This window comes from Dasypus novemcinctus, chromosome 15, assembly GCF_030445035.2.
Source record: "Dasypus novemcinctus isolate mDasNov1 chromosome 15, mDasNov1.1.hap2, whole genome shotgun sequence".
Taxonomy (NCBI): domain Eukaryota; kingdom Metazoa; phylum Chordata; class Mammalia; order Cingulata; family Dasypodidae; genus Dasypus; species Dasypus novemcinctus.
This window is the reverse complement of record NC_080687.1, coordinates 23,915,890-23,939,975: the sequence shown is the minus strand read 5'-3', so window position 1 is coordinate 23,939,975 and position 24,086 is coordinate 23,915,890. Positions and strand designations below refer to the sequence as shown.

Here is a 24,086-nt window from a genome sequence, read left to right as displayed (position 1 = left end):
ATGCTTTAGCCAATCCCGAGTCAAGCGTTCTACTTTCAAGGGAGTATGTTTAGTAAAATGTGTCCCTCCCTGCAAAAGGCTTTGGCTATAGGAAAGCATGGCATGCTGGGAAGAGGCCTACTGAGCACCTGAGTGGAGCAGGTGGGAAGGCAGTGAGGCCCTAGCCCCGACTTTCTCAGAAGATGCTCCCATCCTCTCTACTTCAATCCCAGGGCAGCACCTCCGGGAGCAGGAGGAGGGTTGCGACTGGGCACTAGAGAGCACTGCCGACCCACGCAGAGCAGGCCAGGCTCCCAGGGATGCTTTGGAAAGGGGGTCATTCAAGTGAGGGAAGAGAGATGGAGGCAGTGCGATCCAGAGGACTCGAGAGGCTAAGTGGCATTCGGGCAGAGAAGATGGTGGGGCTCAGGGTTTCCCCAAACACTCACCATAACGAAGGAATAGCCGATCCAGAGCGAGGACCACCCGCTGGGGCACTGTGGAATCTGGATGGTCTGGCTGTGCACGGCCATCACCATGGCAGGTGCCTCACACACCGCACACCTAGAAGGGCACGAGGCAGACACTCAGCACAGGGGAACAGGAGGGCGTAGGGCAGAGGCCATTTGTTTTTGTAAATTTTGTTAATGTATACATACAATATAAAATTTGCCCTTTTAGCCATTTTTAAGTGTACAACTCAGTGCCATCAATTACATCTTCAGGGTTATGCTACCATCACCACCTTCCTTCAATAAAACTTTCATCAGCCCAAATGAACTCTGTACCCAAGAAGCAATAATATCCCCTTCCCCCAGCCCCTCGCAATCTCGAGTCTGCCTCTTAGCTCTGTGAATTTGCTTATTCTCGATATTTCATGTAAGTGGAATTATATATATATATTTTTTTCCTTTTGTGTCTGGTTTCTTTCAATTAGTGTCCTGATTTTGAGATTCATCCATGTTGCAGCAGAACTTCATTCTTTTTTACGGCTGAAAGGGATTCAACCAAATGGATAGGCCACATTTTGTTTAATCATTTATGGAAACTTGGGTTGTTTCCACCTTTTGGCTATTGTAAATAATGATGCTATGAACACTGGTGTACCAAGTATCTGTTTGAGCCCATACTTCCTTCATTTCTCTAGAGTATATACCTATGAATAAAATTGCTGGTCATATGATAATTGTTCGTTTTCCCCTTATTTTTTTTTAAAGATTTATTTTTTTTAATTTATTTCTGTACCCTCCCCCTGTGTGCTCTCTGTGTCCATTCGCTGTGTGTTCTTCTACGACCACTTCTATCCTTATCAGCAGCACTGGAATCTGTGTTTCTTTTTATTGCATCATCTTGTGTCAGCTCTCCGTGTGTGCGGCACCATTCCTGGGCAGGCTGCACTCTCTTTCATGCTGGGTGGCTCTCCTTACAGGGTGCACTCCTTGTGCGTGGGGCTCCCCTACGTGGGGGACACCCTGCATGGCACGGCACTCCTTGCACACATCAGCACTGCACATGGGCCAGCTCCACACGGGGCAAGGAGGCCCAGGGTTTGAACCGTGGACCTCCCACGTGGTAGGCGGATGCCCTATCCATTGGGCCAAGTCCGCTTCCTTCCCCTTATTTTCAGTCAATCTCTTCTCCTGGTTCAGTTACACATTAAGTGGATGATGTGCCTATTGTTTAGACTCTAAGCCTTGGAGCCTTCTTGGTTTTAAAAGCCCTTCTCAGTACTAAAACTTTATTTCAAAAATAAGTCCCTGGGAGCAGATGTGGCTCAAGCAGTTGAGCATCCACCTCCCACACCGGAGGGCCCAGGTTTGGTTCCCATTGCCTCATAAAGAAAACAAAGAGCAGACAATGAGCAAAACAATGAGCAAAACAGACAAGGAGGCCAACTCAGGGGAGCCGATGTGCTTCAATGGTTGAGCACCAGCCTCCCACATACAAGGTCCTAGGTTCAATCCCAGTCCTGGTACTTCCAAAAAAAAAAAAAAAAAGTCCAACACTTGGTATTTAGCCATGTACTTTGTAGTAAGAAAAGAATCAGATGGTCAAGATGGAATAGTGGGGAGGGGCTGGGGCTGGGAGGGACTGGTTTTCTCCTTTTTGTATTTCACTGTTTTCTGATTTTGTGACAATGAGCATGTATTTTAGCAAAAATAAACAATGCTTAAAAAAACAGTGAAATTCTAACATTATCACTTCCAGAGTGGAATTGTTGGTTTAAACTAAATAATATTCAATATAAGAAGTAAACTGGACTAATTAAAATAACTAATGCAGGTTTTGTCTTTGAAGCTGAATGCCCATGCAAGTCTTCTTTGGGAAACTTATTCCAGACCTGAGCCCAATGGTCCAGCGGAAAAGCCCTGGCCCTGGCCTCAGCTGCTCGAGGCCCGGCGCCCTCAACGGGCCTACTGTTGCTGAAGAAACTCTCAAAGAGCAATCCAAAGGCCAGGACACCTCCCAAATCGGGCTGGCTCCAGCTCAGCTGCTGGACCTGCAACCCGGAATAAATTAAAATAGTGCACAGTGTTCTGACTAAGATCCTCTCAATTAAGGGAACCCTTGTGGGTAGGATAGTGTTTTGTTTAAAAAAAAGAAAAAATTGAACACAAGCAGTAAAATAATTGCATTCAAGCCACAAAATGAACAGAGTGCTAACAATGCTGATAACTGACTATAAATGCTGTTAATAATTACACCTAGTTATGCTGGAACATTTACATGAAAATGGATGAAGAGTGGGAGGAGGGACCAAATTAGTCATTTGATTTTTCTGTGGACTTGTGTGTGTGTTGTGTGCAATTTTCTATTTTACTCACACAAATGCAGATGAATTAAAAGGTTCAGTTAAACAACAGTTACTGAAATTGGCCTTATACATCTGCCACCATCTGCCTACCATATACAGGAACCAGAAATAAAACATGGAAGGAAGAGTTTTATTTTTGTCAGGCTTTCTGTATGACAGATGGATACAAGCGGGTATAGACAGAGAGTGATCCTGACCCCACATCAGATAGGTGGTTAGAGAAGACAGTCACAGATCTAAGGAAGTTTTACAGTTCCTTAAAATTCATATGGTCCAATGCCTGTACTATTTGTAGAAGAAACTGAGACCACAGTTAGTTGTGTCAAAGTCAGAACTAGAACTCAGTTCTCTTTGCTCTCAAACTAGTACTCCTGCCACGAGAACAACTAAACAATCAGTTTTATGACTCTTGTCTGCAGAATACTGGAATGTGCTTAGAAAATTCTGTCCAACCCCCAGAAGGAAAGCAGAAAAGTTACTATCTTTTCTGCTTTAAATGAAGGATTTTATGCTATTAACTGTTTCTAAAATGACCCTTTAGGACCTCCCCAAAGAGAAGACCTCCAAAAGAGCCTGGAAGTCCTGACAGGTTATAGAAAACTGCTCAAAATAACCATGGAAACCTGCATGCTCAGAGACAAGGAGAAATGGGCAGCAACCCTGCAAAGAGAAATGAAAGATATCTGTGGATTAACTTGTAGCCAGCTTAAAGGGCATGACTTGGAAAATCTCTTCATGCTGAGTTTCTATGGTGCTACTGACAGAATGATGTAAAACCCTGAAATGTGAAGTACTGGGGTAAAGAACCTGAAGTGTCTTACTGAAAGTTATGTGTCCACAGAGAAGACTTTATCTAAGGTACAGCCTTCTCACGGTAAGGTACAGCCTTCTCACGGTAAGGTACTTCGCACATTCCTACAGTACGCCAGAGCTCAGGCCTCTTCAACCAAAGGAGGTAAATAAGAAAAATATATGAAAGAACATTCATTTTCTACCTTGTTGTCCAAAGGGAGTTAAAGAAACAAACACTGACATTATTGATTTCCTTTCCAGTGCATCACACATGGTTCTGAGCAAAAAAGTCTCAAAATAGAACAGTCAATAGGCACTCAATGACACACTCTAAAGTAATGCGTCTATATTTTGAGATGTGACTCTGACAGTGTAACGAAAGGTCTTTCTCATTTTAAGAACCATAAAGTAAAATTTCTTACAGTGCAAAAAAATAATAATAGAAAGCTGTCAGAAGATATTTTAAGGTAAGGCAATCAAAACGTATGATTTTCCTATTTAATAGGCATCTCTCAGCCTTTCTGTTCCAGAGTCCTGCATGTCCAGTTGTCTTCTGAAAGCTTGATCTGCCAGAACCTGGCCTCACCAGTGCTCAGTCCACTGGCACCACAACTGTCCTGTTCTTTCTCCCAATTAGGAAATGATCCCCAGTGACACGGGAGCTTCGTCCATGACCACCGTCCTGCAGCCCTGCGGGAGCGCTGAGGGCGACTCCCAGCACTCATTCTCCTTTCCCTTTGACTTGGGGCAGGGGCTCTTCATAGACCAATAGAGCTACCTCATGCTTCATATTCAAGAGCCACTTATTTCTTTAAAGGAAATATAGGAACACTTAGCTCTTTCTCACTTTCACTTTCCTGAGGTAAGCTTTTCCCGACTTATTATTCTCTTCATCCTTTGTTATCCTGGTGTGTGAAAAGTGAAATTGTAGAATAGCTTCAGAGTCAGGTTAATTTGTTCATTTGCCACTTTCCCTCATTTCTGGGTATAGTGAAGGAATCAACTTTTAATTAGAAGGAAAGAGCCATAGAAAGGACTCTCAGGTACTTTTCAGTCATAATCATTTCAATTTCTCATTTTACCTCCTACCAGGCAAACGACTGTGAACCCTAAGGCCTAACCCCATACGTTAGCATAGATAAGCATTCAGTCTGGGAGGTCAGTCAGTTTCCTACATGCATTCTCGACGGGAACACTTGTGCCCCAAGGAGGCAAAAATTGGTTGGAGGAGGCAAAACATTCATATTCTATATAAATCTTTATGTATAAATCTTTGAATGTAAAGAGCAAAGAGCTACATATAATACACAAACAGATACATGGTATTTTTGCGGTATTATAATGTCACAGGGGGATGATTAGGAGAAAAACATCTCAGTAGGCAGTACTGAGACAATACTCAGGTGAGTCAGATAAAAATATGGATTCTGTTTCAAAAGCGGGGATTGTCCTGCCTGGATTTATAATTTTTAAGGAAGGTAGTGGATTTTTCTTAAGTTTGTGATTGATTTCTGTTACAAGCTGGGATATCACATTAAACTGAGTAACGAGGGATGGACTGTTTTGTACAAACAAAAGAGGCTCAACTCACCTACTAATAAACGGCCTGATATTGTCCCCAGCGATGGGTGCCATGGACATTGGCATGGGCTCAGGAGTAGACAGCCAGTAGGAATAGTCGTTTCTGGATGCAAAGTTGCACACGTTGTTGATATTGCAGAACAGGAAGGGCATTGTACTGAACTTGCGCAGGCAGCTACCCGCCGTGCCTGAAAGCACAGCGAGAGAAGACTGCATGGTTGTTTTCCTTATGATTTACAATCTACCTTTACTTAAAATGGATTTATGACAGCTAATCATGAAAAACGTGTACACAATGTAACTACTAAAATGGGAATACTGAAATTTAAAAGAAGGAAATAAATATACCAAATAGACTCATATTATTGTAAATGAGCATTATGAATTCCATATAATCAAGGCCAAAGGAAAACTGTAAGGATCATGTAGCACATTTTTGATGAAAAGAAACAAACCAACAGAGAGAAATCAGTTCCTGGAACTGAATTCTAAAAGGCATTTAGCACGTGGATCCTGGTACAATGGATATTAAGCAACATATTGGACAATATCTTCAGCAACAGTTTTGCAGAAAATGCAGAGATCCTCTTTATATAGCCACCTACTGTTTGTAACCTCAATAAAAGTTAAGGGTATAAATATTAAAGCATAATTTGGTGGAAGATATCTGCAGGGGACAAAGATAATAAGGACAGCTATGTAACTTTCCGTTGGTCTAAACTAACAGAGGGACAGTGTTTAGACCATCTAGAGAAATTCTGGATAGGAGAACACAGATGTTTTTTAAGAAGAGCAACAGTTAAGCTGCCCTATTTTAAGAATATCATTGAAATCCTTTGTGTGCCCTCTAGGAATCTTTAATTTTTTTTTAGATTTTATTTATTTCTCTCCCTCCCCCTCCCCCATTTGTCTGCGCTCTGTGTGCATTTGCTATGTGTTCTCCCGTGACCGCTTCTGTCCTTATCAGTGGCACCAGGAGTCTATGTTTCTTTTTGTTGCATCATCTTGTGTCAGCTCTCTGTGTGTGCAGCACCATTCTTGGGCAGGCTGCACTTTCTTCTGCACTGGGCAGCTCTCCTTACGGGGTGCACTCCTTGCACATGGGGCTCCCCTACGCAGGGGACACCCCTGCGTGGCAGGGCACTCCTTGAGTGCATCAGCACTGCACATGGGCCAGCTCCAAACGGGTCAAGGAGGCCTGGGATTTGAACCGCGGACCTCCCATGTGGTAGGTGGATGCCCTATCCATTGAGTCAAGTCCATATCCCCCCTCTAGGAATCTTGATCCTACATGAACATTTGCAGAAATGTTCAAATATTTTATTCATTTAAAAAACTTCAAAGATTCAGCCTTTACATTTTCTTGACTTCCCCTTAGTTATATGGTAGCTATTAAATTGATGATTCATTTTTAAATGATTCATTTATACTAATAATAATTCATTTATACAAATAATATTGTTTCTAGTGGTACTCTAAATTGCAGGACCAGAAGTAAGGACAGTGCTACACCACACACTCAATAAATCTATGTTGCATGAATAGATCAGTCTGGGGATGTCTTACCCAAGTCCTGGCCATGGGCCCTTTCATTGCCTTGCACGTAAAGCAAGGAGTACCCATGGTAAAGAATTTTAGTCCCAGGAGGACACTGTGGGTCATCTGTAGTTTGGCTGTGTCTGGTCACAAGGAAGCCATGATCAACAGATGGGGTTCCTGGTGGGCCCATGGATCCTGGCAAGCCATCTGGGCCTGGCGGACCAGGAAACCCTCTTGGACCTGTAAGTTAGAAGACAGTTTCCCTCATTATAATCAGGTTTCCCTGAGAGACTTCACAACGGTTGTCTCAAAAGATTTCAAAATATTTTTTAATTTTCACATTACCAAAATGTACTCAGTAAAAGGAAAGACTAATACAAAAACCCACCTCCTTCTTGCTATTTTGTCTTGTCCTTTTACATACCACCTCAGGATATTTTTTTATAAGCACAGTGCCCGGTGCATGGCAGATGCTCAGTAAGTTTAGTTCAATGAACGAACCTATTGCTTTCTACCTTGATTATGGGCACATCTATTCAGACAGAATCTTGAAGCTCCTCTAAGGGAGGATGATTAGAAAATTAATAAAACAACCTCAGTTTAAGTTCATTTCCCCTCCGTGAGCATCCCCAAAGCCTGCATATGGAAACAGAGCCACCATGTGTTTGTCCTTCTATTCCCTTGGGTAACGAGGCCACATTCAACATCATTCACTGACATTCTGCTGGGTGTGATCTTTGTTCAATTAGCTGATGCCCCTGTCTTCTGTGTCAAATTCAGCCTTTAATAGTATGGTCATTGTGGGTGGGATATTTAAGTGAGTTCCTGCTTCCTGAGGCCAAAGCTAACATTATTATCTTTCAGTTCTACTTTCTCTGATCCTCTGCTGACACAGAATTTTTGTAGCTGCAGCCCCCGTTCCTCATAGGAAACCACATAGAGCCTCCCCTGTTGGCCTCCTTTCCAGGACATCTGAAAAATGTGTGCTTTGACCAACATCTATCTCTCTACACAGAAGAAAAACGACAATCCTTTTGCTCTTATATATGATCTTATTTCTTCTAAGAAACAGACTTCTTGGAAATCTTTTAAGTGACATTTTAAATTTTATTTTGCAGGTTTTCACATGCCTGGGCCTACTGCTTCTAACCAAAAGATAGAGTATAATTAGGTTGGAAGGACACAGCAACCTACCAGGGGGCCCAAAAGGCCCTGTCTCTCCTTTCTGGCCAGGGGCGCCATCAAACCCTGGAATACCTGGTGGTCCAGGTAAACCCACCGATCCAGTCACACCTGAAGCAAAGAAAAAGAATTCATGAACTGGTGCTCAATAGCAGGAGGATGTATCTTTTGCTTTCCTTTTGAAATGACTTTTTGAGCTCTCTGGAGAGGCATCAGAACGCCTTTGCCTACAAATGAGAGTCTTCCTAGAGAGCCATGAATTGCTTTCTGGCAAGCCTAGTACACACTTTGTAGAAGCAATTGTCAAATTGATATTCATATGGGGGTGTGCATGATCTTCTAAATTCTGAGTTCTCCCCAGTTTCTTGTTATTGTTTGGCAGATAGTTTTGGAGGAGACAAGTTGTGTGTGTGTTTATTCTTAGGTAGCCTTAAACTTAACTTTTCATGGATGCCACCTTTCCACGATACTTTTTATTCTCTATTATTTTCCACCTGCCCCTTACCAATAGCTTGGGAAAGGAAGTGATTAGCTGCAGTGAGTATAAAGGCTTCCGGCTAGGGGGTCCAGGAACAACAGAGATTAGCAGAAATCTTCACCAGTTGGGGAGAGCTTCTGGGCTGTTTCTGGAAAGCACCAATTGCTACAATTCTAGATAGCTGCTTCCTGCCACCTGTTATTTATGAGATGGAAAAGATGATCTTCTGGTTTGTCTAGCCCATGCTTTTCTAATTGGATACAGGTATGTTAAGTTAGATAACCTCTAGCTTTTCCTCTATTTTGTTCTGGATTTTTTTTTAGGTCACTCAGAAAATTAAATTTTGTTTCAATGAAGACTGAAGGAAGGTAAGAAAGTCATATTCAAATACACCTTTGTGTCATCACCACCCAGACACTTTGATCTTAGGCACATGGGCCGAGAAGCCCTCCCCCTGGCCTCCCTCCTGACCACTCGCCACACCAAGCGCGCATGGGCTGCATAGACTTACCTTGCTGTCCTTTAGGGCCTGGTGGTCCCTGAAGTCCTTTCAGACCCACTGGACCCTCAGGGCCAGGGAGCCCTGGCTCCCCTTTGATGACCTGGAAAGGACCCGGGGGGCCAGGGGGGCCCGGAAGTCCTGTGGGAATAAGGGATATAATTCACCTATATGATAGCAGTAATAGCTACAGGATGACACTCCCATATGAGACACAATCAATATTGAATAATTTCCTCAAAAATAAAATCATTATCAAAAACACAAGAAATCAGAGCCTCACAAAGCATACATTTAATCTGCCCATCTTTATTACTTAATCTAAGAAGGACTAGAAGAGACCTTGGGGTCATCACTGTACACTTTCCAATGAATTCTGGAATCCCTGACAGACTATCATCTGATCTTCACTTGACTCCTCCCTGTGATGTAAAGCTCATTTCTCTTTGAAGCAATCCATTTATTATTTGGATAGTTCCAATTCTTGGAGTTAGTTTTTTCTTATACTTGTTGAAATCTGCATTACTGTATGTTAAAGCCAAGAGCCTTAACTTTTTAATCATGAATAAATGTAGTTTTTCTTCTGCATGATAGCTCTTGTGACAAATAACACAAAGGTTACAGGGACCCTGGAAGTCTCAGCGTCCATCTCCTCTTCTTCGGCTAAACATCCCTACTTCTCTCGCTTCTTTGACATATGAAATTTCCCCCATCCTACTTTTTTTTTAAGGTTTATTTTTATTTATTTCTCTCCCCTTTCAACCAACCTCCCCCCAACCCCAGTTATCTGCTCTCTGTGTCCACTTGCTGTGTGTTCTTCTGTGACCGCTTCTATCCTTGCCAGCGGCACCAGGAATCTGTGTCTTGTTTTGCTGCGTCAGGTCTGTGTGTGTGCAGCGCCATTCCTGGGCAGGCTGCGCTTTCTTTTGCGCTCAGTAGCTCTCCTACATGGGGGACACCCCTGCATGGCATGGCACTCCTTGAGCGCATCAGCACTGCACATGGGCCAGCACCACATGGGTCAAGGAGGCCCTGGGTTTGAACCTTGGATCGCCCATGTGGTAGGTGGATGCTCTATCTGTTGAGCCAAGTCCGCTTCCCCCATCCTACTTTTTTCCCTAACTTTCTACTTCCGGGTGCCTTCTTGTTGGTCATTCTCTTCTTAAACGTGGCTTTGAAAATTAAACACAACCCTAGAACTGTGGTTTAGCCATCACAGAGTAGAATAGGGTGACAGGTGTGCTTAAGCTATTTCTTTCTGCAGTTATTTGCTCTTTTGTTGGAGCACTTCATACTGTTGGCTACTGGTGGCAGAACAGTCAAGGGAGACCCTTTCCCATGAAGGTCTCCTTCCTGTCCAACCAGGTGTTATTCATCCTGAATACGCAGGGTTGACTCCTTTTCCTATTTTAACTTTGAGTGGTTGATTTCAGTCTAATTTTATAGGCTGTCAGATTTTTTTTTTTTTTTGACACTTGAGTCTGTCAAGCTAGTATTTTAGCCAGACCCTCTTACCTGGATTTATCTCAGTCATAGATTTAACAAACTTGACTTTTAAGACAAGTTGTTGCTTTAAAAAGGTCAGATTAGCCAAATACAAGGACCATGACAAACTACCAAGAAATGGTATGTATGTAAAATCAAATATCTTAATCCTGAGTGTTCAGTGGTTTTATTTATTTCCCCCAATCCCTAATGAAGTACCTACCTAGTAGCAAATTCTCTTACCTTTAGATCCAGGAAAACCTTGATCACCTTGATCCCCTTTAATCCCCTGGATGCCAGGGAGCCCTTTCTGACCTAGACAAAAGTAGAAAATTGTTTTTACGTGTAAGTTCAAATTACATACAAGCATATAAATTCTGTGAACATAGTTGTGTGCTATTTTGTGAAAGAAAAGAGAATATCCAGTCATCTGTAAAATTTCTGGTGAAATTCTTCCTTCTCAAATCAAGTAGTCACATTTTTCAAATCATGTAATGAAAGTGCAAAATGATCATAATTGGACGGACACGTGACACAATGTGGTTCACACACCTCCCCAAATAAACCATGACATACTGGAAGGCTGTTTTATGCATCGTTCATATGTAAAGATCATAGTACCTAGAAGCTGGTAGGCACCCAATAAATAAATGTTTGTTTAAGGTATTAATATAGGAATGAAAGTCCTAAATCCATGATTTCTCATTGATATGTAAATGTGTTGTCCGTTGGCTCAAAAAGACAGTAAGAATGTCTTTATACAGCCATTCACAGGATTGCGAAAATTTGGGTACCATGCAGAATTGCCTGTGTAAATTTGAAACAAACAAAATCTTATGCTATAATTGTGCCAGAGGTGCCAATATTAAAGTACCCATGGTTAGGAAGCTCCAGTGATCAATAAATGTATCTCCAGCATCTCCTTTACTGTAAGTCTTACCTTCAAATCCTGGAACACCTGGAGGTCCCACATCACCCTTAGAACCTGTGATTCCTGGAGAGCCACCAATACCCTAAGCCAAGCCAAAAAAGAGAAATATCAGCTAGAAAGTGTTCAGGAAATGTGCGGTAATTCTCTCAAATTATCTGAACTGAACTGGGGAAAGCACCCTGATATTCTGAAAAGTAGGTTTGTAATCAAACAGTACCTTGTAGGTTCTTGAATGAGTAAAAAGAAGGTTGAAAACACTGTGTATGCCTAAAGTAGGAAAACCGGAAATGGAAACAATTTCCTTCATTCTATGTGTCCCCTCTGTTTGTTCATCTACCTGGTAATTTTCTTGGGAACACAGTTCAGGTCTTACATTCCCCTATTTCCATACCTCAACACAATACCTTGAACATAAGTCAGAACTCAGTAAACACTTGTTATGACAACACATCCATCTGTGATTAAAAATAAAGTAACACCAAACTACTTTATCTTGAAAGCTTTCTCCCAACATTTAAGCATAGTGACTGTTTTTTAAAGGTTTCAGATATTATCTAAAAAGTGATTTTTACTTTTTTTACTGGAAAGACGATTAAAAAGTACTAAAGGAGGAGATATTTCCCTTTATATTATATCAACATTCATGTATTTTAAAATATTTTCTCACTTTCTTGCCATTTCAATATAGTTGTAATGGGTAACAGCATATAAAAGTTGTATTGTTTCTTATATAGATTTGTTTATTTTTAAAAGTGCCTTAACAAAAATAGCATGCACACACACATGCATACATCATATATATACATAGAGAGAGAAAAAGAGATTGGTACCAGAAATGGCAAGTATATTTCTATGTTTCCGAAGAATAAAAGCAGGACTACATGAATAATTGACAAATTACCTAGACTTTCATCATTAGAAAACTGCATATTGCAATAATGGGCCCAAAAATATATTTACATACATTGCAGCTTCACAATACACATGCAGGGGGAAGTGCATAAGGCTTTGAGGAATGGGAGTGGGTCAAAGTGATTACTGCTACTCCATATAGGCTATGTGATGTAATTATTCATAAACATTTCACATGCCACTGATTTGGAAGTAAAATAGCATCACTTATTTTTAGGTATTTAGAAATCTAAGGTTGGTCATCCAGTGTCCATTCTTGAGAAAGTGCCCTGATGACCCCAAAACATGTATGTGCTGCTGATAAATAACAGGGAATAACCTGTATTTACTTCTAAAAGAATTGTTTGCTTCTATATCACTGGACGCTATATGTCTAAAATTCCTGCAGTGTTCAATGTCCGTTGACACACTCTCCCCATGTATGTGTGTATGTGCGATTGAAGGAGAGAATGAGAGAGAGAGAGAGAATCTCTGTTAACAAATACAACCCATTTAACTATGGATGTGGTTAAGCTGAGAATCAAAAACGAGATCCATGACCATCACTTCACCTAAAAATGGCTGTATATTTGGGTACTATAAAGGTCCAAAGTTAATTTAAAGTAACAAGAACAACCCTCTCCCCCCAATAATAAACAAAAAACCTACTATTGGTCATTTATTTTACCCTGAGACCTGCTCATTTAAAACTGCTCATTTAAAGGTTTGTCATAGTCATCCCTGATGACAATGCCAGTTCATTTTCAAATCCAAGCCCTGTTGTCATTCAAAAGACGTGACAGGGCTACTTTTATAGAATTGTTCTTTACACAACAACACTGATTATAACCCATCAACTTGCTTTTTATGTTAAGTTCAGAAGTAGATTTTTAAACTCAGGCATTGACTACAATTTCCAGTATTGTAACTGCCCTCTTAAGAGATCTTATAAAACTAGACTGTGAAAGATTTTATAATAGTTGCCTTCTCTGATGCTAATAAAGATGGCTGCTTGCCAGCAAGAGAGAAAGATCTGATTTAGAAAGGATTTCGGTATGTAATACACATGTATATACACACACACAATATGCATACTGTGTAATTTTATGACAAGAAAAACCTCATTTTCCAAAAAAAAAAATCTTGAAATCAGTAACTCACAGGCATGCCCTGGAATCCTGGATCTCCCTTAGGTCCAGGAACACCAGGAGTTCCTGGCCAGCCCGGATTTCCTTTTTCACCTTTCAGTCCATCAAGCCCTGGGAGCCCGGGGGGTCCCATGGGTCCCGGAAGCCCTAGTGGGAAAGACAAAAGTCACACATTTAGGAGGAAGGTGATTTTATGGACGAGTGCCTGGACCTGTGCTTTGTCATCACGGCCACCCAACCGTCCTAGCTGTTCCTAACGGCACCATGTCCCAGGGCATGAGCCCCTAAGAAATCAATGCAGGGGCTGAAGGCACAAAGTGGTTAACGGCAAGAAAGGATGTTGATATAAACTGATATAAACACTGCAATCTCAGTTCTCAAAATTCGCAGGGATGCTCAGGTGGCCACGACAGCAATCTTGGTCACGGGAGGAAAGGTTCCCTAGAAGGCTGTGTTGGTTTAAAATGGACACAGCAGATGGTATATTTAATTCAATCTTTTCCAACAATTTCCTTTCCCCTGCTGCACTAATTATTGGTTGTATTTACTACATTCCTTGACAGAAAGGAATTGAGAAAAGCAGTCCTCCAATGGAGGCCAAAATACAGGGTATCCTCCAAGCCGTAAGTAATTTTGAGCTGCAAGAACTTCAGAAATATAAATGCTACAAACTCTATCCTCTCTGTCCCCACCCCCCAGAAAAAAACTCATTGGAAATTTTAATTAAATATCTTTTGCACTGATCTATTTCTTTGTGAATTTTGTCCCTGTCCCCAGCTGAGACACCTGGTTGAACACTTTACCTGGCAGGCCAGGTTGGCCCTGAGGTCCTCGGTCTCCTTTGGGCCCCGCCACAGGCTGGCCTGGGGCACCGGGTATGCCTGGCTGTCCTTGTGGCCCAGGAGGACCCGTGAATCCTTGCTCTCCTTTGGGTCCAGGAATTCCAGGACTCCCAGCTAATCCTGGGAAACCCAATTCTCCCTTTGAACCTAGACAATAAAAACAATTTGAGATCCTGGTGAATTTAGTGGAAGAACAGGAAAACACAGCAGCCGGATAAGGCCTGAGGCTGTGTCAAATGCTCCCCACCCTTCAGTGTCCCTCAAAGATGGCTTCCCGAAGGCACCAGAGGCAAACTGGAGCTTGGCGCTCTTTTCTCTCCTTTTTTATTAAACACCACGCTAGATTCCTACCATGTCCAGGCCTGGAGAAGGATAAGCTGAGCGTACTAAGAACCTGGCTCTAAGTCCTTATATTTTTCAAAAGAAGGTTTCTGTGACAAAGGCATTTGAATACATGCTTAGATAAGTCTGTAAGCAATTGCTCTGCTAAAACAAGAACTTGCTCCATCAATAGGCGAATGTATGCACAAACTGAGTTCTAGCCATACCAAGGGATACTACTTGGAACATAAAGGAAGGGACTACTGATACAAGCAGTAACATGGGTGGATCTCAAAATAATGATGCTGTGTTGAAGAATTCAAACTAAAAAGAATCCACAGATATGATTCCATTTATATAAAATTCTAGAAAACGCAAGCTATTCCACTGATAGAAAACTGATCAGTGGCTGCTTGGAGATGGGGACAGGAAGAGAAAGGAGGAGAGAATTACAAAGCAGCATGAGGAAACTTTGGGGGTGATAGATAGGTTCACCATCTTGAATGTGGTGACAGTACAAGGGTGTATGCATGTGTCAAACTTATCAAACTGGGGAAGCAGATGATGTGGCTCAAGCAGTTGGGTGCCTGCCTACCACATGGGAGGTCCCAGGTTCAGTTCCAGGTGCCTCCTAAAGAAGATGAGCAAGATGGAGAACTGACACGACGAGCTGAAGAGACATAATGAGAAAACATAAGGAAAGACACAACAAGCAGGGAGCAGAGATGGCTCAAGCAATTGGGTGCCTCCCTCCACATGGGAGATCCTGGGTTCGGGCCTAGTGCCTCCTAAAAAAAAGAAAAAAAAGAAGACGAACACACAACAGACAGACACAGAGAGCAGTCAGCAAGTGCAAAAAACAAGGTAAGGGAGAGAGATAACTAAACAAAATTAAATTTAAAAAATATTAAAACTTATCAAACTGTACCCTTAACTGATATACAATTTATTTATACCAATTATTCCTTAAGCTGTTAAAAAAAATAACCTGTAGAGAAAAAAATGCTTAGTTTTAATGTACCCAAAATGTGCCAATAAAAATACTAAAATGCTAAGATTAGTTTAAGGTTATTAAGAAAAAATAAAGAGGGAATGAAATAGGTTCATCTTAAAAATTGTCGTACAGTCCCCCAGCGAATGGAAACCACAATGCACCGTATGACAATCTACCACGGGGCGGCAGAATCTGTCAGTTAGATTTTCCAAGGTTGTGGAGTTATGGACAAAGAGGACGCGGCAGGGTGGATAACAGGAACTTCTGATCTCTTCCTTGCTCTGAAGGCCCGTGGAAGCACCCTCGGGAAGAGCATTTTCAGAGGTTCAAAGGTTCAGATTGCAGGAGGACCATGAGTCAGGGCAAAATGCAGAAGGGGCCAATGCCAAGGCCACCCATCCCACACCCCTCCCCAACTTCCAGCCAGGGCCCGTCCACGCTGCGAAACCCTCAGGCTGGACCTGAATCTCTCAGTAGGGCCAGCAACCTTCCATCCACCTGCCACCCACTTGCCCACCCCCGCGGAAGGTGTGCTCCCGCAGCGTGGCTGTCTGTGGCCTTTTGTAGAATACAGGGCTACGTCTATCGCCTGCGTTCACTTGTGTCTGCCTTTTCTTCCTCAGAAAGTGCTCCGTTGTCTTAGGAAGGAGGCAGCAGGATCAGGTTCCTTTTCAACACTCAGCTCTCTTTAGCCCAGGGTGGCTGTGAGATATTCCAAGTCCGTGGCTGCTGTTACACAGCCTGTCTTACCTTCACATAATTACCAACTGTTTTTTATTGTAATAATTTTGAGATTCTGGTTAATTTCCTAAACACAAACAGGACAGAGGTTTCTTCCTATAGAATAAACTATAAATAACTAAGGGCAAATAACAGAGAATTTCTGATAGCGCACGTACCACACGTATGCACGTACCATTTCAATCCATACATTAGACTGCTTAGCCACACGTGCCTGGCAGACACCGCCTTCTAGGCTCAGCACCCAGCTCGTGTCCGGTTGCTGCCTCACTAACCAAAAAAGGTGGGCTGGGTCCCGCGGGCGCCCAGCCTCCTCTGCTGGGACAGTGCGTGGTAGGGATTCATTGAAAAGGAAGAGCATGCTTAGCAAATATTACCTTTCTCTCCTTTGGTCCCTGGAAATCCTGGGAACCCTCTTCCTGGTAGACCTACAAGATAAAGTCAAAAAGGGTTAGAAGCAAGTTTTCTCTTTACTTAAACAATCAATCTGCAGGGACAGTACAAAGTGTATTAAACCTCTTTTTCCATACCATATACTATTTGGAGAACAAGCACTTGTACTTTGAGTGTAAAATTATATTCCTACAGTTGTTATGAAATACCCCTGGCTGGAAATTTATAATGCTTTTTCTTAAGTATCTTTCAGCTCAGAACCACTATTGTGTTTCATAGAAATAATATGTATAAATGAGTATATATTTCCTACTACTGCCTTGAGAGTAACTAACAAAATGGCTTTTCTCACATGACCAACCAACTAATTGTTACTCCCAGAGGAGGTGGGAGAAGCTGGATAGACTTGGGGCAGCAGACATTGGGAAGGTCATAAACCTGAGTAAAGGGCTTCAGGGGAAGTTAAAACGGGGAGGAAGAAGGATATGTAGGCATTGTTATAATAATTGTTTTTTAAAGGAAAATGATTGTATATAACATAAAAATAAGGTACAGAGAATGTAAAAATGAGCTTAAGAAAAAGGTCAACACTAAATAGAAAGCCACCTTAGGGTTCTTCCCAGTGTTGTTTCCCTCCCTCTGTCTCCTCCACTCAGGGGTAACCTGCTGTGGTGGATTGAATTGTGCACCCCAGCATGGACTTGTTTTAGGTCTTGGTCTGCATTCTGATGGGTGTGGACCTGCTGTAAGTAAAATCTTTTCCAGAAGTTACTGCAGCTAAAGTGTGGCCCAACCACAGCCTTTAATGTGGATTACTGGAATCTTTCATAAACAAAATAAAGTCAGATGGAGAGAGAAGCCAAGGGGAGAAGCCAGCAGCCAGAAGAGAAAGGAAAAGATGCTGCTGTGTGCATTGCCATGTCATAGAAAAGCCAAGGACCCCAGAGACTGCCAGCCAGCCAGAAGATACTGACTCTTCTAGCATCTGAAACTGTGAGCCAGTAACTCCCTGTTCTTAAGCTAACACTTTGTATGGTGTTTATTTTAGCATCTAGGAAACTAAAACACACCCATTTCAAATTTCATATTCATCATTCTCTTGTATCACCTAAGAGTATTACTACGTATGTGATTGTCATCATCAGAGCTTGAAGCTGGGCACTTTATCCAAATTGCAGCCCTTCCATTCGTGCTAGGGACAGATTCTAGAACCAACTAATATTCCCAGGATCATTCTCTAAAGGGGGAAGACGAGGCAGAGAAGGGCATGGTTTATTTTTATTGTTAGAGCTACAATCAGGGAAATGAAAAGAAGATATCATCTATAATTACAGCATTCTTACACAGCAACTGTTTTATGTGTGTCTCATTCACTCACAACTGAGAGCTCAGAGTGTTTCAAAGGTAGACAGACACCCATAAGCATATGTAGAATAAACCCCATGTTCTCATTTCCTCATCTCACCTTGCTCCATACATCCACATCAGTTTTTAAATAAGTGTAAGGATGGAATAGACACCACTTTGTACCCAGCTTTGTTCACTTATATTGCAGGTAAGTCTCTGGAGTGCATAAGGTTAATTTCAAATGAGAGTTTCATTCTGGAAGGAAATGGGGAACATACCTGGTTCACCCTTCTCTCCCGCTGACCCTGGGAAGCCATCGCTACCCGGTTCCCCTTTCAGGCCAGCTGGGCCCATGGGACCAGGCTGCCCAGGAAAACCTGCAAGAGAAAAGTCACCTCAGTCCTTCCCTGAACCTTTCACACCGCTGATGAGCTAAGCCCTGAGGCTCAGTTCCTTCCCTGAATGGGGAGCGCTGGTACCAGACGGCCTCTGATCCCAGGCTGCAGCATCGTTCTCGGCCAAGGATTCGCCATCTGGGACAGAAGCTCCCTCGAGCTTTTAGATTCTCTGTTCTAATGACCACTCTCCCCAATGTTGCCCTCAGTCTGCATTTTAAAGAGGAGTCTCTACCTGCTTCTCCTTTGACTCCGGGGCTACCATCCAATCCTGGGAGTCCTTTGTCACCCTTCTCTCCAGGCAGCCCAGGGCTTCCTGAAACAACCAAACCAAAATGCCTAAGTCTGAGTGATTTCTCATCTATTTTAAACCCCACATTCACATCACCAGTCTACCTACCTGGATAGCCTATACTCCCTGGTAATCCTTTGGAGCCCGGAGACCCAGGCAGTCCTGGCATTCCGATGCTGCCTTTTTCTCCCTTCTCTCCAGGGCCTCCCGGAAAACCTGCCATCCCTTGATCTCCCTGTAAACAATAATTGGGCATATTAATTTTACATTTGTCCCTGGATGTGTGTCTATAGACTTAGAGTGGATAACAGTAAAACTTTTGATGCAAGAAATTGCTTTTGCATTTCCAGATTCATAACAGAAAGATGAGAGCCGCTTCTGGAAAGAGAGGCAAAACTAGAAACCGCAAGCAAATCGCCAACCATTTTGTTTCTATCTGCTATGAATCCTCCTCAACGTTCTTTTCTTCTTTCTTCCAGTGATAGCTTGCGACTCTAGCCTCTCATCAAATTTCTCAATTTTTCCTTGGTGTGGGGAGGGGAAGAAGTGAATAGATGGGTAGAGGAGAGGCCGCTTGTCATGAATGTGGGGCAAACTGCTATGTTCTGATTCATTCAACGTGCTGAGGTGCTTATCAAAAATTTCTTCAGAATCATTTCCATTTAGACAGAAGGACGGGGACATTTCTGTGCGAGAAGGTGGTTACCTTTTCACCAGGCCGCCCAGGAATGCCGATGCCAGGCTGACCTGCCTGCCCTTTCTCTCCTTTTGTGCCTTTTTCTCCAGGTAAGCCAGGGACTCCCTGTGGGCCTGGAATTCCAGGCACACCTTTTTCTCCAGGTGTTCCTATAAACACAAACAATTGAAATTGTAACATGTGGTTAGCTAGTACTAATATTAAAAATAAAAAAAGTTCCTTGGCAGCTGGTCAAGAATGAGACTGCTGTCTCAAATTTTCTCTCTCCTATATTAATACAAGTCCATAGGAGCATTCCAATCTGGAGCAGTCTAAACTCTGTACTTACTCTCAAGTTCCTCCTCTTTCTGTTTCCTATTACTGGAGCAAATATTTATGGCAGAAAAAAAAAAAAATCATGCCATTTCAGAATTGGGGCAGAAGAGGCTACAGGATTCTTCTGAACTAAAGTCAAAGGGCTTTAGAGGTATGAATTTCTTCTGCTGGCAAAATTGAATGGTGGACCAAACATCTCCTTGGGAGATATTAGCCAGTGGCTGGGTCACTTGAAGATAATCCAGAGCAGATTTTGTGAGTTCTTTAGCAATGGTCATAATGTCAGCAAAACATTACCCATTACTAGGCAGGAAGTCCATACAGAATTAGGTGAATTAATATAAAAGACAGCCGGGGTTGTTTTCTCCTTAGTACAATGAGACTTCATTCTGCACACTTGTCTCACCAGGGCCTCATGTGCTTTGTGTGAGAAGGACAATTCCTCTTCTAAATCCAACTTACCTGGCATGCCCATTCCTCCAACGGATCCTTTAGGTCCAGGCAGTCCTGGAGCACCTGGGGTTCCACCTATACCTGGATCACCTTTCGGTCCTAAAATAATAAAGAGTAAAATACCACTGAATAACAAAAGGTTCTGGATAACACATCCCTGAGCATGAGCTCTTGCCACGTTGGCAAATCTGAGTTCCATGTCCCACCTACCTGGTTGCCCAGGATGACCTGCTTGTCCATCCTTTCCAGGCATTCCTGGGGTGCCAGGGTCTCCTCTGGACCCTTTATCACCAGTTGGTCCAACCTGTCCTACATATCACAGAAAAAGAAACAATGATGACCCATGGCTCTGAAAAAGACAAGCTATTGCAGAAGCCCAAGTCAGTTTGATATTATTGATGGGGAAGTAAATAAATCTGGTTAGGCATGTCATTCTACCTTTGTTGTTAAAAGCTTTCCTCCAAGTTGCACATTTTCTAAAATGAGATTTGAAGAACTATTACCTTTTTCTCCTTGGTCTCCCTTCTGGCCCTTCATGCTGCCCATGTCCACTATATCCATTGACCCGGGCTTGCCAGGGAGACCAATATCCCCTTTATCTCCCTTGTAGCCAGGGTCGCCTCTGGGTCCTGAGGAGCCTGGGAAGCCATGGTCCCCTGGAGAGCAAAGAGAAAGCCACTGAATGACACCTGGCCCAGTGTTCCTGAGGAAACAGCCAAGTATGCTGTCACTTTCTGGCTAGGAGAAACCACAGATTCAGAAGTTAGAAAAGAACTAATCGCTTGTCTAAAAATGGCATTATATGGTGCATTTGTGAGTTACCCAGGAGAATCTGATCCAAGATAAATGAACCATAAAGCCATGTTCTAAAGGGCATTGTTTGCTGTTAATGCTAATCTATGTAACATAGTTTATTAGTTTAGACCATTCACATTTTCTCTCCTCCCTAAAATATTTTTATTGCTCCTATTTGCAGAGGCCCTCAACACTACCAAATAACAGAATGGGAATTCTCATGTCCTCTGGAACAAATGCACATTTTCAGGGCTCACTTCAATTTCCTCTCTTCAAAAAATTACTTTGGACCAATTTCAAATACAGAAGATAAGAAATCAAAATTAAGACTTGTAAAGTTGCCCAGGTTGCTAATTTGATTCTGAGGACTTAATTCCTGTGCCCTCGCATGACTGCCACTATTTCTCAAAAAAAAAAAAAATTTCCACTGTGCCAAGAGGGAGAACTTGTCTCCTCTCAGAGTTGCCTGGCAGAGCACGGCTTTTCAGTCCCACAACCACTGTTCATCATGAATTCTCCTGGAATAAGAAAGCCTTCCTGATACCAGCTTGATCTTTTTAACTTCTTTCTTCTATCCCTCAAAATAAAATATGAGCTATAACTCAAGAGATATCAAGAGATAAAATACACAGGATTATACAGTATGATTCCATTTGTATAAAGTTTAAATATAAATAAATCTATAGAGACAGAATTAGACTAGCTATTATATAGAACTGGGGAAGAATAGAATTGAGAGGTGACTGCTAAATGGTATGGAGCTTTTCTCCTTGGAGTAAATGAAAATGTTCTAAAATTAACGGTGGTGATGATGAATGCACAACTCTGTGGTTATACAAAATGCCACTGATTGTACACCTGGGATGGATTGTATGGTATGTGAATACATCTCAACAAAACTACTTTTAAAATGCATAGGATTGGGAAGCAGGTATGGCTCAGTGGTTGAATATCTGCTTCCCATGTTCAGGGTTCTGGGTTCAATCCCCTGGTACCTCCTAAAAAATGCATGGAAATTTTTATTTTTTTTGAAGTTATCAGCTCTCCTACCTTTTTCTCCTGGTAATCCTGGAGCACCCACGAGTCCAGGAGAGCCTGGCTGCCCAGGGGTCCCCATGACACCCATTTCTCCTTTGGAACCTGTGGGCAAATCAAAGGACTGTGAACATTTCCCCACAGTGGAATCTTGATGGTAAACAGGAAGGACCATCTTTTCTTCTACAGCTTTTCTCCTAATTGAATTGGGGTAGAAGTCCACAAAATCTTTTACCTGGAAACCCTGGAATTCCAGGAGTTCCCTGTTGTCCAGGAAGACCAGGGGGTCCTGTCTGTCCAGTTAGACCGGGAAGTCCTTGAAATCCCTTCTCTCCTTTAGGGCCCGGCATATCCAGTCCTGGGAATCCAGGGAAACCCTTCTCTCCTTTTATTCCAGGAGGGCCTGAAGTTAGATGAAGTGAAAATAAGTTTTAGCAGAATTTAAAGAATGGTTTACAAACACTGTGTTTATTTTAACTACTACCTTTTTTTGCATGAAAGTGTATAATATTGCCCCCACGGAGGGGCTGAAATGAAGTCTACCTTGTCATATACTGGTATTTCCAAGGCAGTCAACAGGAAAGCAAGGCTCTGAGACAAAAGCCCCTCCATTTCTGCCCTCAAGAGTTATCATCTACTCCTCTAAACACCATCAACCAAGGCCTCGCCACAGTCTGTAGACCTAGAACTAGTTTTTCCTCAACAATTCCTCACTGATAATCCTTTTCTACCTCACCACCACTGATTTAATTCTGAGATTATTCTTGTAGGTCAAAGCAGCTTCTGGATATGGGCTTGATGAGTTTAAATTATCCACAAGCTATTCATCTTGCTTAAGGAAAAATAATACAGAGACTCGAATCATTTTGAATTAAGCAAAAAAGTTATTGAAGATGCAACAAAATGAGGTCTCTTTGGCAAGTGAGCAAAACTGAACGGGATGGGGGGCCTAAATCCTAGTCAAACAGTTTTTCACAAATTAGAATGGTTCCCCTTTTATTTCAGATGATGCTAACTTCCTCTCCACTGTGGCTCCAGCAACGTTTCCTATCCCATCATGAGCATGATTTTGGGGAAGAGATAATTCTAGAAGACTGTTGCATTACCTGCTGAGCCTGGTGGTCCCTGCCCTCCAGGGGGGCCCATGACTCCAGGGGGGCCTATGCCTGGAACCCCTGGAGATCCCTTGGGACCTTGTAATCCAGGAGGTCCTGGGTCACCTGGGTGGGAAGAAAATGTGCATCAATTTGTTTCATAACACATACTACCCCCTTACGCAATAAGCACGACAACAGAAAACCATAAGCAATGCTGGAGAATTTTTATCGTTCAGTGAACACCTGGTGGGTGCTCTGAGTGTGAATAAGCAAACAGACTCGGTCCTTGCCCCAGTCTTTGTGTAGAAAGTTACCTCGGATTCCCTGAAGCCCAGGGGGGCCAAATGCCCCCTGTTCGCCGGGAACGCCTGGTCCACCGATGTTCCCCTTTTCCCCAGGAGTGCCGGGAATACCAGGAAGGCCTGGCAATCCTTTCAGTCCTGGAAGACCAACTCCAGGCTCTCCCTTAAATTTCCCAAAACACAGAGAAGCACATTAATTAGGCAAAGCTAATGGTTTTCTCAAGCCAATAGCATAAGACTGTCAACTACGACTGTCGGCACATTTAATAAACACAACATCTAACCAATGCGCTTCGGTTTGTGAAGCCTTTTCACAACTTATCATTTCCTTTCCAGTTCACCACTAGCCCAAAAAGTAGGCAGTTTAATTAATTTTATTTACAACAGAGGAAACCAAAGACTCCACAAGCTTGGATGACTTATCCAAAGTCACCCAGACAGGATTTCACTCGAGGTCTTCAGTTGCCCAAGTCCTTATTCTTTTCCCTCTGCTCAGCTGCCTTGTGTTTGTGATGAAAAGCTGACTATAAATAACTGACAAGATGCCAAATAATGCTTTATGACCCATTAGCTGACATCTTCCTAAGAGCTGGAATGTTCCAGGACTGGCACAGGACACCATTTATTTGATTTTTTGCATACATGAATTTTCAAATCAAATTAAATATTAAAACTATTTTATGAAAGAAGGGGGTTTGCATAGTATTTTATAGGATCCAACGAGGGCTTATTCAAAATAGCCTCTAT

The 24,086-nt window shown here is 42.4% G+C and overlaps 1 protein-coding gene across 1 annotated transcript in view; it reads right to left on the bottom strand.

Moving 5' to 3' along the window:
• The window catches only part of COL4A1 (collagen type IV alpha 1 chain), a 156,769-nt gene that overhangs the window by 5,033 nt on the left and 127,650 nt on the right, over positions 1–24,086 (bottom strand). Inside the window, exons 30-50 of the mRNA XM_004447022.5 lie at positions 23,352–23,502; positions 23,047–23,160; positions 22,176–22,343; positions 21,956–22,045; positions 20,614–20,766; positions 20,321–20,419; positions 20,120–20,209; positions 19,352–19,491; positions 18,754–18,880; positions 18,589–18,669; positions 18,237–18,335; positions 16,596–16,646; positions 14,124–14,309; positions 13,334–13,467; positions 11,291–11,363; positions 10,594–10,665; positions 8,878–9,006; positions 7,901–7,999; positions 6,734–6,946; positions 5,178–5,355; positions 429–543 (exon numbers count right to left, since the gene is read on the bottom strand). Coding sequence (XP_004447079.2) covers positions 429–543; positions 5,178–5,355; positions 6,734–6,946; positions 7,901–7,999; positions 8,878–9,006; positions 10,594–10,665; positions 11,291–11,363; positions 13,334–13,467; positions 14,124–14,309; positions 16,596–16,646; positions 18,237–18,335; positions 18,589–18,669; positions 18,754–18,880; positions 19,352–19,491; positions 20,120–20,209; positions 20,321–20,419; positions 20,614–20,766; positions 21,956–22,045; positions 22,176–22,343; positions 23,047–23,160; positions 23,352–23,502 — 2,562 coding nt within the window. The remainder of the gene's footprint in view (positions 1–428; positions 544–5,177; positions 5,356–6,733; positions 6,947–7,900; positions 8,000–8,877; positions 9,007–10,593; positions 10,666–11,290; positions 11,364–13,333; positions 13,468–14,123; positions 14,310–16,595; positions 16,647–18,236; positions 18,336–18,588; positions 18,670–18,753; positions 18,881–19,351; positions 19,492–20,119; positions 20,210–20,320; positions 20,420–20,613; positions 20,767–21,955; positions 22,046–22,175; positions 22,344–23,046; positions 23,161–23,351; positions 23,503–24,086) is intronic.